This window comes from Phodopus roborovskii, unplaced genomic scaffold (genome assembly GCF_943737965.1).
Source record: "Phodopus roborovskii unplaced genomic scaffold, PHOROB, whole genome shotgun sequence".
NCBI lineage: Eukaryota > Metazoa > Chordata > Mammalia > Rodentia > Cricetidae > Phodopus > Phodopus roborovskii.
This window is the reverse complement of record NW_026126446.1, coordinates 2,356,336-2,370,587: the sequence shown is the minus strand read 5'-3', so window position 1 is coordinate 2,370,587 and position 14,252 is coordinate 2,356,336. Positions and strand designations below refer to the sequence as shown.

The 14,252-nt window shown below is 51.9% G+C and overlaps 1 protein-coding gene across 7 annotated transcripts in view; it reads right to left on the bottom strand.

Moving 5' to 3' along the window:
• Window positions 1-14,252, bottom strand: part of Col27a1 (collagen type XXVII alpha 1 chain) — a 118,343-nt gene that overhangs the window by 16,594 nt on the left and 87,497 nt on the right. For all 7 annotated transcript variants that reach the window (XM_051187953.1, XM_051187956.1, XM_051187958.1 and 4 more), the window contains exons 35-41: window positions 12,787-12,840; window positions 11,054-11,107; window positions 7,582-7,689; window positions 3,860-3,913; window positions 3,661-3,768; window positions 2,662-2,715; window positions 1,454-1,507 (exon numbers count right to left, since the gene is read on the bottom strand). In XM_051187953.1, coding sequence (XP_051043910.1) covers window positions 1,454-1,507; window positions 2,662-2,715; window positions 3,661-3,768; window positions 3,860-3,913; window positions 7,582-7,689; window positions 11,054-11,107; window positions 12,787-12,840 — 486 coding nt within the window. The remainder of the gene's footprint in view (window positions 1-1,453; window positions 1,508-2,661; window positions 2,716-3,660; window positions 3,769-3,859; window positions 3,914-7,581; window positions 7,690-11,053; window positions 11,108-12,786; window positions 12,841-14,252) is intronic.

The window sequence follows — 14,252 nt, the reverse complement described above, 5'->3', positions numbered from 1 at the left end:
GGGCCATTTCATATATTGTCTTATAGAGTCTATAGCAACCCTATGAAAGTTCCCTCACTCCCACTTCACAGAATAGGAGAAGAATGAGGCCCATGACAAGAACCATCTTATTCAGGGTCAACCAGGAGTCAAGGGCCAAGACATACCATGGCACCAGCAGGGCTGCAGGGGGATGGGGGGACATTTAAACATTAGTGGTCTGCTTCACCTCTCCTAGTTCTCAGCCTGGTCCCTCCATCTGGCCACTTGTATAGACAAGAATACTATCTACAAGTGCAGACTGGTTCATACTCTGGGTCTGGTGCTGGCTAGAGGCATGGGACTCAGCAGCACCATCCGACTACTGTTTAGAAGCAGACCCCTATGCTCCAAGAGGCTGAGTGTCCCCACCTGTTCTGGGGAAATCCTTGGGAAAGAGCAGGGCTTCCGCACATCTCCCCTGCAACCCATTCCCTGTCCCAGCACCAGCCAGTCTGCAGTTGGTTGTTCATTACTGATGGCCATGAGCCATAGAACAAAATTCCCATCAACAATGAGCTATGCACAAGAACACTCCCAAAGCTTATGTCACCTAGAGATGTCATAGCCTTCTACTGCATGCCAATACATTTCATGGGGACTACCTCTGACCCTGAGTGGTGGCACTGGGGGCTCCATCTCCACCTGGCCCCAGGGTTTGTGTTCACCCCCTGCATCATCCCTGGAAGCCTTATGATGGCTGAGGAGAGCTGAGGGCTTGAGTGTGCTTCCTACAGCCTCTCGGAGACCATGCCAGGGCCTGCCTGGACCACTGTACTTGCAGATCTGTACTCAGACAGGCAGGAAGGAGGGGCCCAAGGATAGCATGCCAAGCCAGTGTGACTCACCACAGCAGGACTTAGTTAGTGGGGAGCTGAGTCGGCAAAAGAATCGAGGGTTGGAGAGGCCAGGGACAAGGAGGCAAAGACACAGCCTGCTAGGAAGCGTTCCAGCCATGAGGAGGGAAAGGAGGGGGACAAGGGAGAATGGGGAACCCAGATTTCTGGCTCCAGGCCCACTGGGGATCACTGAAGACATGACCCAGGGGCCATTCCTTACACCTTAAGGCCCTCGTGTATTCCTTTCTGTGAATGGTGTTCATGACCAGCCAAGATTTTCCCTGGCAATTTCTCATCTCCAGAGCCCTAGTGGGAGAGCACACATCCCCGGGGCCCTAGCCCTCCTCCTGAATCTTCTCCTTCTTCAGCGTCCCTCCTCCCTTGAGCTGAGTGAGCTCCTTGTGTGCTGTTTCAGTGCTACTGTCCACAACATGAGGGGATAACAGAGACTTGATCGTGACACCCTGTTCATTTTTGCCAGGTGACCCTGAAGCCATGAGCACAGGGATGCCTTACCCTGCTCCCTGTTACTGCATCCCCAAAGCTCCAGAGCTGGTCTCGACTCTAGCTACAGCTCTAAGATGCAAAACACCTACCTTCTCGCCTTTGGGCCCAGGAGGCCCGAGAGGTCCTGTGATGCCTTTGTGTCCCTGCAGGCAAACAAAATGGAGAGAACTGAAGAGGGCTTGAGAATACAGGAGGGACAAATGACAAAGGACTCAGTGATGGGGACAGTATAACAAACAGGATCCCACCCCTGCCTGCACCTCCCTGTCTTTCCAGATATGCCTATTGGTTCCAGACACATTTCTAATCCTGTGCCAACTTGGGTAGTGGGGCCTGCTGTGGTGCCCTGGGGCGGTAGGAGTCAAAGGCGGGGGACCACTGCCTTGGCAGAGTAGTGGTAAGAGGCCATCTGGCAATTACAGATGACTCTGTAGCCCTCCTCCCATGTCTTTTGTCCTCTCTTTTTCCTGCTGTGTCTCCTGTATTCCCTGGGTCTGGCAAGGGCCACCAAGGCTGGCCAAAAGCACCAAGCTTCCAGGCCTGGCCAGCACATGTGTTCTCTGACTGCTTTGAGCCCCCATTCCTTCCTAACCAAGCCTGCCCTCTCTGCGCCCTCATCTCCTGAATGTGTATGGGGGATCTGGGAGCACAATGGTCCCTCCTTAGGGGACAAATGCAGCTGGCATATGCATAGAGCACCCACCATCTATGGGGGTGATGGCGGGTGTCCTGTATGCTGTGAATATATGTTTCTCTTATTGGTTGATGAATTGCTGATTGGCCATTAGCCAGGCAGGAATTATAGGCAGGGCTACCAGACTAGGAGAATTCTGGGAAAGGCAAAAAGAAAAAGCAGAGACACGGTCAACAGGGAGACTCCATGTAGCTACTGGGAGGATAAGACACTGAGAATTCTCCAGTAAGCCAAGACCATGTGGCGATACACAGAGTAATAGAAATGTGTTAATAACTAATAGAGAGCCTGCCAGTAAGAAGCCTGAGCCATTGGCTAAACAGTTTATGATTAATATAAGCCTCTGTGTGTTTATTTGGGACTAAAGGACTGCAGGACCAGGTGGGTCAGAAACCTCTGTACACTTGGGTCCTGGGGTGTGTATTGGCACTCTCTCTGCCATATCACTGCAGTTCTACTCTTACCCCACCCTAATCTATGAGGTCTAGGAGTTCCCGGAGCCTATGAGACCTGGATCTTTTTCCCTCTAGTGGGAAGAATGTCCAGGATGCAGGGACAGTTCCAGAGGGTGGGAAGGAGATTCCTGTAATGGGTGTCACTTACATTATAACCAGCCAACCCTGGCTCTCCTTGGGCTCCCATGCGTCCTGGAGCACCCTAGAGAGGAGAAGATCCTTGTTGGTAAGGCAGTATGGCTCCCACAGCAGGGATATGGTGGGTGTCCTGTATGCTGTGAATATATGTTTCTCCCCAGGCACAGCTACTCAGCTCAGCAGCCTGGCACATACAGTGATGTCTTGAACCAAGGAGAACAAGGTGGAAGGAAATGGGAAATTTTTCCAGGCATTTACTGGCTTAACCCTTTCCTTCTCTATGCTCCTATGGTTTATGAAGATGTAGGTAACATTTTCTAGAACCTTTAGAGCCACCTGAGCTAAGCCACTGTTAGTGCTCAAACTTCTGAGACTTCCACTTAATGAGTATTATTGAGATGCCTTCCCCTACTCTCCAACCCACTGCTACCTATGCTTTCATTGCCTGAGTCTGGACTCCAGGGGTAAATCACTGACTACTGGATGCTTTTGTGTATCCCCTCAGGTTTTACCCATGACATCACGTGTGTGGCAAGAAACCACCACCATGAAAGCTTTAATACCACATAAAAGGGTACTGCACCATTTACCTAAAGATGCCACAACTCCTCCACTGCCCGGTGTCTCTTCAGCTATCATACTCTTTGGCTTTGGCTCAGGACTAGCAGGGCCCTGAGACTCTCTTCCAGCCATTCAAGGACCTGCAGCACCTCACCCTGTCTGCAGTCAGGAATCTGGCCCCTTCCCCATCTCTCAGCAGAGTCTTTTTCAATCAGGGTCCACAGAAAGCAGCAGGAACCCACTGCATCCTGCAATTTATGAGGTACATTTTGCCTGCCATGCTTGTGTGTATTCAGGAGCTGTAGCTTTGGGTTGTCCCCAAAGAAATCTGGGATAGAAATGAGGTGGCTGGGACAGGAAAGCTTGGGGTTCAGAACAGTGGGGTGGGTGATTCTTACAGGGAAGCCCCTCCTTGTTCTTGTTCCCTCCTCCAAGCCCAGATCCTCACCATTGGTCCTAGGGTGCCCCGGGACCCTTTGGGACCTGGGGTGCCTGGGGGCCCAGGCTCTCCGGGGATGCCCATCTCCCCCAGCTGTCCTTGGTAGCCCTTGGCACCCTGCAGAGAGAGAGAAAGACTGGTTGCCTGTGGTTGCTGGCCCTGGAAGGTGGGTGGGGTGGGATGTGACCTTCAAAAGCTGAGGACCTACCTTAGCTCCCATCTTGCCCTTCTCACCCTGCTTGCCGGGCTTTCCTTCCGGACCCTGAGGGGACACAGAAGAAAGAGCAGCAGAGAGTTAAGGACTGAGGGAAGGAGGGCAGCTCTGAGAAGCATCGTGCTTGGGAGCGCAATGCCTGGTTCCAAACCCATGTCACTCAGTCCCTATGTGGCCTTGAGCATAACCTAACTTCCTGATTGCCATCCTGGTCCGTGTCATGGACACAGCATTTTAGGTGACCTCAGAGAGGGATTCAACTTGGTGACATGGCACATTCACAACATTGTCAGTCACAGCAGGTGTTTCCAAGGGTAAAGCTCTCCTGCTGCCTCCACCATTGACCCAGTTATCTGAGGCACAGAGACCAGCTCTCTGTACTGAGCTCCCCATGGAGACTCCCTTAAAGACAATCCCCTGTTTCTTCAAGGACTGCTTGGTCCAGGTCCCATTGGTGCACAGTTGGCCCTGATGTAGTCACCAAGTGGTTTTGTCCACACTCCAGTCACTGCTATTGGATTCCTTGGGGGGGGAGGGGTCTCCTCACAGTGGGCATCATGCTGGGACACAGATGTCCTCTCCTCCCAGGCACCCAGGCCATTCCCTCTGTAGGTCAAATGAGCAGATTTTCTGAGGTCTAGGCACAGATCAAGTGTTCCCAAAGAGACTTAATCTGAGCTGGGGCATCTGTGAGTGAGTCTGCAAACTTAGTACAGGGGAGAGAAAAAAGAGGTCCTATCTGTGCTTTTAAAGTTTTATTCCATTTTATCACATCACCATTTATTTATATTTTGCCTGTGGCAGGGAGAACATGTCGCAGGGCGTGTGTGAGGTCAAAGGACAACCTGTGGGTAGTTGCTTCTCTTTATTCACCATGTGGGTTCCAGGGATTGAACTCAGGTTGTCAGGCTTGGCAGCAAGCCCCTTTACCTGCTGAGCCGCCATCTTGCTGGGCCCCATTAATGCCATCTAAATGTTGATACTGTGTTGAAAGACAACTTCCCATCTACCAGGCTGAGGAAATGTCACTTCCATTCATCCCACTGGAGGACTTTAAGTCACATGTGTGGCTCTCCTATTTCTACCACACAGTGTCAGCCGAGCAATGCTACTCTGCCAATAATAAACCCCCCACGTGCTGCCTCAATATGAATCTCAGAACTGGTACAGTGCTGGGGGATGGGACCAGGCCTCTGTGGGGACCCTGTTTAAAGGGGCCCCTCCAGCTGTGAGTACCCTATGGTGGAACTCTGAGATCATTAGAGGACTTGGATCCTATTGCAGACAGGCAGAAATCACTTTTTGTTGAGGACACAGCTACAAAGTGTGTCTCTAGTCAGCTCGGCCATTGGGCATCATTGCACACTTATATAAAAACTAAGATAACATCACCAGACTGTAAAATGTTACGTAATCACTAGTGTATGTGCAGTCCCTCGAGGATGAAGTATCGTCACATAGCGTGTGACCATAGCCACATTGCTAGAAAGGCCTTGGTGGCTTATAAAATGCTATTTTCAAGTAAGCCGCTGTCTCCAGGCCACAGAGCAGGAAGCATTCCTCTAGACCAGAGACACCCTGCCAACTGTGGCATATGAGAACTGTGGGGGCCTGCTGAATGGCAATCTCCCATGCCGTCCACCACAGCCATGTGACCAACCACAGCCACCACCAGCAGCTTCTATGCATTTTTTTCCTCCAAACTTTCCTATTTCTATGCACTTTTGTAAAGATTTTTCTCCCCAATGTTTCTCCTCTCCACTCTCTAATGTGTATATGTGTACCATGCTGGCATCTGAACACATACGTGTACATGTCTGTGTGCATATGTGGAGGTCAGAGGACATCCCGTGTCTTTTGCCCACAGTCATATTCCCCAGAGACAAGGTGTCTTACTGAACAAGAAAGTTGTGTTTTGGCTGTGCCAACTGGCCATCAAGATCCCATGGTACAGAACATGCAGCCATGCCCATCTGTTTCCAGGGTGCTTAAAATTCCCACTCAGGTTGTTTGTGGAACAACCAAGCTCATACTGGTAGAGCAAACCCACTAGAGCATCTCCCTAGCTCCCCATTTCCTCTTCACGAAGGTCAAGAGATGGGTAGCAGTTTGCCTGACACATTGAAGGAACCCAGTTCCTGCTCAAGCCAGGGACCCAAGGGTTTGACCTTTGAACTCAGGTTCTAAGGCTATGTCTAGATCGGTTGCTCCCCACTGCACAGCAGTATCACACACTCACTGAGAGAATGGCCTTAGGACTTTGGAACTCAAAATAACCTCGGCATCCATTCTTTCCAAATTTTCAGCATAGCAACACTGAGGCCAGTGAGGGCTAGGGGCAACTGTAAAGTCACACAGGGGAGGGGGGTTTAATGAGGCGAAGGGCCACCCCTTCCTTTCCTGCTAAAGTCCTTCTCACCCATATCGTCAGGGCTGAGGAGCAGCAGCAGGCGGGTCTGACAGGCACACTGCCTACACTCTTGGGCTGGGCAGTGACCTCATCCCCTTGCTTCTGAGGGCGATTAGCACTTTGGCTCTATTTTTAGGTAACAAATATTTTCCCACAGCCAGTATGTTGCTGGCTAATCTGGATCCCTCCCAGACTGGTCACTTCAATGGCTGAGGAGCAGTCAGGGGCAGGCCAGAAGAAACATGGGCTGCTGAGCCCAGGTAACAGCATGAATCTGCCATTGGTATTCATTGGTCAGCAGGCAGATTATGGGGGGGGGGAGCAGTAGGGAAGCATCCAGCTCATGGAGTTGGGCTAAGGCCAAGGCTGGCTCAGAGCAGACACCTGCAGGCCTGACACTTTGGCCTGCAGCATGGGGCTCTGGGGGAGCCCCAGTTTGTTGCAAGGTGGCCGGATTCCAGGAGCCTAGCAGAACACTGAGCTGGCCACAGAGTCCTGCTCCATATACACCCTTGGCCATCAGACAAATATCAGAATACTCTACCTTCCATCTGTCCTTGTCCCAGTAGCCTGTTCAGGCTCTGAATTCCAGTGAGGTCACAGCACAGGGACGGGATGTACATACAGAGGTTGAAATCCTGGCTTGCTGCTTCTTACTGTATGACCTGAGCCAGGTTCCTTTACCACTCTGAGTCTCCCAGCCCTCAGGACTGCTATCTAATTAAAGAACATTCTAGAAACCGCTAGGTATGCCATCTGCAAACACTGAAACAGAACAGTTTCTGCCCTCTACCAGGGTTCCAGGTCTCGGGAACGTACTCATGGTGTCTGCGGTCAGGACTGAGTAAAGTTCTACCTGGGTGGGGGGCAGAGTTTCTGCCTTCTCAGTTTCACCCCTACAGTGTCACAGATGGAAAACAAGAACCTAAATCACACAAGGTCCTGGCCTCCTGGGATGCCTAGCCAAGGGTCAGGGTGGCTTTCAAGGCTAGGAACTGTCTGTGAGGACAACCAAAGGCACACGGGTACAAGGAGAACAGGAAAGAAGGGAGACTGTACTGGATAGAGAGACAAGCAGGTACAAAGGCCCAGAGGAGGGTTGAGCTTGACCCAGGAGCTACGAAAACAGGCTGGGTGTGGAGTTGGATGGGATGAGGTTGCAGGGCCACAGGGAACAGTTTTTCCTGAGGGCCTAGGAAGGCTGAGCAGGGGAGGGACAAACTAGAAGACTTCTCAGGAGGCCTGGACAGGTATGAAGGATGGCCCCTCCCCCAGAGCCCCATGCTGCTAGCAGCTACACACTCACCCGGATGCCAGTAATGCCTGGGGGCCCAGGGAGCCCATCTTCTCCTTTCAGCCCCTCCTGGCCCTTCTCACCGCGCTCACCATCAGGCCCTGGGTCACCTTTGTCCCCCTGGGTGAGGGGCAGCAGGAAAAAGAGAGAACAACAAAAACCAGGTCATCAAAAGCTCTACACTGCAGGTCACCTGGAGACCAGTAGCCAGTGAGCTGCCCTGCATGCCTTCAGTACTTTCCCTGGAGGTCTTCTTTCGGCATTATCTGCAGATAAGGAAACTGAGGCAGAGCTAAGTCAAGCCAGTTGGCCCCAAGTCCCACCCTTTGGAGGACAGTTAATTTGCAGCTGGCACCAAGTCGTGGAAAATGGAGGTCCACGGGAAGAGCTCTTGTGAGTTAGGAAGGTGTAGCAAGGACTCAAGGACTCCTCGAGACTGAGGGAGGGGGCCTGTAAAAGTCTGTCATATGAAGGGACCCTTTAGACAGGCTTCAAGAACCCAAGGCATGAGCTAGGCGCTGGTGGTGCTCGCCTTTAATGCCAGCAGAGCTAGCATTAGAGAAACCCTGTATCTAAAAAGAAAGAAAGAAAGAAAGAAAGAAAGAAAGAAAGAAAGAAAGAAAGAAAGAAAATAAACAAAAAGAGAGAGACACACACACACACAGAGGGGGGGGAGGGAGAGAGAACCCAAGACACAGGCGTTTTGGGCTCTCCATGAGCACGGGTTCTGCAGTAAGTTGTGGGTGTCCCTTGAGGTTGTATTCTAGTTCTCCCTGCCTCTTCACCTCATCATCCTTGCCTCAGGCCCTGGGCAGAACTGAGCTGTCCGGGCCCCTCCAGGGCGGGTAAGGGCTATGACTCGCTGTGGCTACAGGGCCCAAGCAGTATCCATCACAAATCTGTCTCTGCCAGGCATGGAGCCGGTGGTGTGTCTGCATGGCCTAGCTGTGACTGTTGTAGGTCCTGAGAAGAGGGCATTCGTGGCTAGGAAGGGGAAGGAGCGAGGAATTGGGGGGTCACGGAGTAGGCTTGGAAAGGTACAGTGCTGCCTTGCAATAGATTATGGGGGATGCTGACAACTGCACCCAGAGCTCAGAGCAGCTGTGGGAGGGTAGATGGAGTGGGGCTTGGCCTGACCAGGAAGAGAGGATCAGGATACAGATGTGATGGCTGGAGCCTGACCTTCGGGGTAATGAGACTGGCATGAGGAGTTGTAGGTACTTTCCAGCTTGGCCGGGGGGGGGGGCAGCTACAAATGACACATGAGGGAGGACAGTTCCAACTGAGGAGCAGACCAACTCAGAGCGGAGCCGGGCACTCGGATTGCCTGCATGGTCCCTTTCCACTGAGCATCTCAGATTCCAAGCTCAGCCTGGCACAGAGAGCTGCTGGCCCAGACCCAGCTCTCATAGACTCCTCTGGCTCCAGGACTGCACTTCTGGCTTGGCGTTCTGGCCACCTGCTGCCTCATTTGAAGGCCAGTTGCTCCAGGTAGCCAAGCTAGGCCTAGGCCAAAACCAGTGTCCAAAACTGTGCCTGACTCCCCCACCGCTGGAAAGGGAGGGAGTGCTGTGGGGCCCTTGAGGATGGGCTGTAAGGGTCCCTGAAGACGTATGGAATCCATGATATCTGCCAAGGCTCAGAAAGCCTTCTGGGTGGCCTGTCTCAACCCTCCCAGTCCACAGATGGAAGAACTGAGGATGCATGGAGGCGGAGGCGGCAAGACCACCTAATAAAGAGGGCTGCAGAGCCCACGGAGAGCCAGGGGCAGACTCCCTCACACGCAGGTCATGATCCTTCAACTACACTCAATAGCTGCAACTCTGGCCAGCTCGATCAAACGGGCCCCAGCACAGATGGAATACTTCTTCACCCAGCGCAGCCCCTGGTGGTGTGTGATGCCGGTGACTGGCACCTTGGCTGCTACCAACAGAGAGACATTGCACACGAGAGCATTGTGAAGGGCTGCGGCCACCAAAGAAGCAGCTTCCTCCATGAAGGCGAACCATGGACATGCACTTTAAGGAGCGAGCCCACTTCCAGGACCACTCAAGGACCGGGAAGGTGCCAGACACCTGAGTGACCACTCCAGTCCAAGGACAAGGGAGTGGTTGGCCGTGGAAGCCAGAGGAAAGAGTTGTGAAAAGCCTGGACCTGCTCTCCTGTAAAGACTGCGGGAGAAGGATGAGGAGGTTGTGCCCCCAGCCACAGTTTCCTTACTTCTCCAGCGGGGAGGGATGATGCTGATAAGTGCAGCTGCGAGGCTGCTGGAGCAGCCTGAATGAGATCATCCTCAGCAAGCCCTTACTGTATGCCATGATGGGCACTTTATGCACACACAGTGCTTGCACCATTAGGTCTATTGGCACCATCACTGGGTATGGCCAGCACCTGGCCAAGGAGGTCTCTGAACAGATTTACCCCTAAGTTCTAGCAGGAGGCAGCAGAACTGGGACTGAGAGCAAGTAGGTAAGTGGACAACAGGGGGCGCTATTTCACTTGCAAGGAAAACAGAAGAGCTGGCAAAGCACCCAGGTGTGTGTGTAGGGGGGGCAAATGTCCTCTGAACCCTGTGAGGAGGGCAGGGCATGGGGGCCTAGCTCTGGGGTTGGGAAATTGGGACTCACAAAAGTGGAGGTGCTTCCATGTAGAGGGCAGCTTAGGGGGATCCTTAGGGTGGGGACATGCACTACAGAGGGCAGTCTCTCCTGGGTCATGGTGTGATCCAAACAGCCCAGAGAAAGCCTCCCTGGGGAACAAGGCTCAGAAAGAGACTGCAGAAGTCCTGGGGCTGATGGTGGAGCTATGCCTACTCATCATCTGCCCACCGGCAGCGCAGTGCAGCTCGGTGAAAGCCCACAGCTCCCATGGGGAGCATCTGCAATCCACTGGCCTTTCACTCACAGCCAGACCATTTTCCTTGTGAGCCTCCTTTTTTGCTCTGCTCCTCCAGAAAGGGTGTGCAGTCCAGCAGAGTGAGAGGGGAAGTTGAGGGCAGAAAGGCCTTGGTGTGTTGGATATGTAGATAGTGGCTGTGTGTTACAGCAAGCCTGTTAACGTCTCTGTGTCTGTTTCCTCCTCTGAAGACGTACTCTGCTAGCATCAATGGCAGTGACAAACAGAAGGCTGAGCATTGTACCTGGCACCCCTGTGACTAGTTCCTCTTGAGTGGTGGTTTATAGCCTTTGGCGATGATCAGAACTTTCCAGATCTTGAAAGCATTTGGAAGGGAAGGGATATCGAAGCCCCATGCTGGGCGGGGCTCAGCTGACAGAAGCTGCTGTTTTCACAGGAGTAGGGAAGACCCACTGTGCCACGCCCCAGGAGAGTTGGCAGTGAGTAGGTAGAGCAAGGCCAGCCTTGGCTCTGCTGGTTGTCCCCACTGTCTTCCACTGAGGAGAGCTGGTCTCTCAGTGCTCTGTGGGAACTATAGCAGGCATAGAAGCCGTTTTCAGATCATGGCCCAGACACACACACAACTCACCTTCAGCCCGTCGGGCCCCATGGGGCCAACGTCTCCCTCAAGGCCTGGCTCTCCCTGTTAGGAAAAGATGGGGTGGTATTACTGGGTAGGGGTGCAGGGGCCTTTCCCTCCCCGCAGGGGGGTCAGGAATCCATTGGTTCTAGAGATTTGAACAAGTGGACTTTTAAGGGGCAGAAGAAGGGCCACAGAGCTCCATAGGCCTGGCACCGAGGTTCATGGGTTAGACTTGGAAAGACAGTGTGGTCTGGTGGGTAAGAACAGGCTCTGACAAGGGCCAACCTCAGTATCACCAATGTTTGTGTGGCCTTACACAGAATCTTAGTCTGTATAGGAAGGCGTGTCTTATCTGGAAAACCCGGCTGACAGCAAATGGGTGGTAGCCACCTAACACCTCCTTCCAGGAGCTGAAGTAATTGTTCCTGGAATCCCATTCTCATGTGAAGAATGTAAAGCCAGTTTGTGACTTCTGTGGGCAAGTTTGAGAAAGACAGTAAAAATGCCAAGGCCCCATCTAACACCTCTGCTGGTCATCCTGGCTCTAGAAAGGCTCCCAACTCTCCAATAAGCTGTCAATCTAAAAATTAGTACCTCCTTCTGGTTTTAGAATTCAGAGGGGTCCAGAGGCAGAGTCAGGAGGGGACACAGGTCAACAGATGCAGGGATGGCAAAGGGTGACAAGTGAGAAAATTCTGCTCCTTTTGTAGCCATGACAGGCATCAATAATCAATCCACTAGAACATGAGCTCCATTAGACAGGCCTTCTGTTACTCATTTAATGCTCCTAGTCTGAGAAATACGCCTAATGCGCAGTCGGCATCGGGGAGTGTTCATCTGCCTCTCTAGCTTACTTACTGAGCCTAGATGGGGCTTCGGGACCTTTCTTAACACAGCCTTCTAAACAGGCTTGACGGGCAAGCTTGGTGGCCACACATAGCTAGTTTTTTTTTTTTTTTTTTTTTTTTGACCCTAGGCTCCCATGTTCTCTTCTGCCCTGGGGTCTTCCCCTCTTACTTTGCCTTGTTTCTGGAGTCTCCGGGGACTGGGCAGGGGGAGTGGGAGGCATCACAAAGAAGACAAGATGGGAAATGAGGAGACAGGTTGAGGACCAGGTGCCCTGAATGATGACTGTCCAAACTCTCACTCTTGGCCTTTCCTGCCCTGTCTGTAAGGTGCCAAGGATACCTGCTGTGTCCTTGCATGTCCCAGGGGTCCACATTTGGGCAGAGGTGCAGGGCACAGAGAGGCAGACCCAGAAGCCTCATGGGGCTTATTAGAACAAGGAAACCTTGTCAGTTTCTTTTGGGAAGGTGACAGCTAACTGTAGAACAGTTTTCGAAGAAACGTACTTGAAGGAAGCATTTGGAGGTTAAATACTTCTGGAATCCCTGAGTCAAGCCAAACAAAGTTGATTTCTTGACTGGGGGCCTTCTTAGAGCCTTGCAGATGGAACTCTAAGTGTGTCACTGGACAGCAAGCATACTGCGGTGTTCAACACTGTGGTCACAGAATGCTTCCTCTCCACAGTGATGCTGGGCACTGAGGGAAGCCAGCCAAAGCTGCCAGGACTCCTGGGTTAATCCCTTCCTCTCCACAGTGGTACTGGGTACCCAGGGGCCCAGACAAAGCTGCCAGGACTCAGGGGGAATCGGAGAGACTCTGGGGTTGAATCAAGCCCTTCTGCCCACTTCTCGCAAAGGACTGGGAACTCTAGAAGGAAAATGTGCTTCACTTACCCGCTGCCCAATGAGGCCCTGCTCCCCAGGGGGGCCCAGAGGTCCAAGGTCACCCTAGGAAAAGCCAAACACAATCCATGTGGGTATGTATAGCCAGCCTCAGCCTTTGCCAGCCCTTCTTATTTCCAGCTATGGCTAGGACTGGAGAAGCTTGGCAAAATTACTTCTTGAGAACAACAGAGAAATTCTAACACATCAGTGCAAACTCCTACTCCAAGTAAATCCTGGCCATGGGATTCTTCTCCACTAGATGAATGGCCCACCTCCACCATCACCCAGCATCATCACTACCACACCTAAAACACCAAAACTACCATCACCATCACAATCAGCATTACAATAACTACCATCACCACTGCCATCCCAACCAGCATCACTATATTACCACCACCATAGTCCTTATTATCATTACAAACATAGGATCATTATCACCCTCACCATCATCACTACATAGACACCACTATCGCTAGCATCATCACCATCACAAGTAACACAATAGTCACTATCACCATCTCTATTGTCCTCACCACCATCACTGCATCACCACCATCACCATCACTGCATCACCACCATCACTGATCACTGCATCACCACCACCACTGCATCACCACCACTGTATCACCATCACCACCATCACTGCATCACCATCACTACATCACCACCATCACCACCACCACTGCATCACCACCACTGTATCACCATCACCACCATCACTGTCCCATCACCACCATCACTGCATCACCATCACTGTATCACCATCACTGCATTACCACCATCACCATCACTACATCACCACTGCCATCACTGCATCACCATTGCCATCACTGTGTCACCAGCACCAGCACCATCACTGCATCACCATCACTACATCACCATCACCACCATCACTGCATCACCCCATCACTGCATCACCATCTCTGCATCATCATCATCACTGTATTATTGCATCACCATTACCATCACTGCATCACTGCATCACCACCATGACTCCATCATCATTGTCACTGCCATCACCACCATCAATGCTGGTCATGATGTTCTAAACACATTTTCATCCAAATGAGCAAGACCTTTGCAAACTCCTGAAGAAAAGATGTCATTTTCCGGAAGCTAGCCCCAGTGACATACTCAAGGTCAAGGTGGGCAGCATAACTAGGGAAGTCTGGGCTGTAGACAGTTCTGCTGAACATCATTCTTCCTCTTCCTTGAGATTTGGTAAGAAACTAAATGAGAAGGAAGCCAGAATGCCCATACACCCCTGAAAGGCCTCCAAAGAGCCCACCTCATTTGGAGATTTGTGCACCATGCTTCCTACTGGTGTCTGGACCCTAGGAGTAGAGCTTGGTGCCCCAGACCAGCCCTGACTGGACCAAGCTAATCCCAAACAGCTTGTATGTGGGTGACACTTCATATGTAGGTGGCTTTCTTTATTGCCTGGGGAAAATGAGGCAGAACTGAGTCAATGC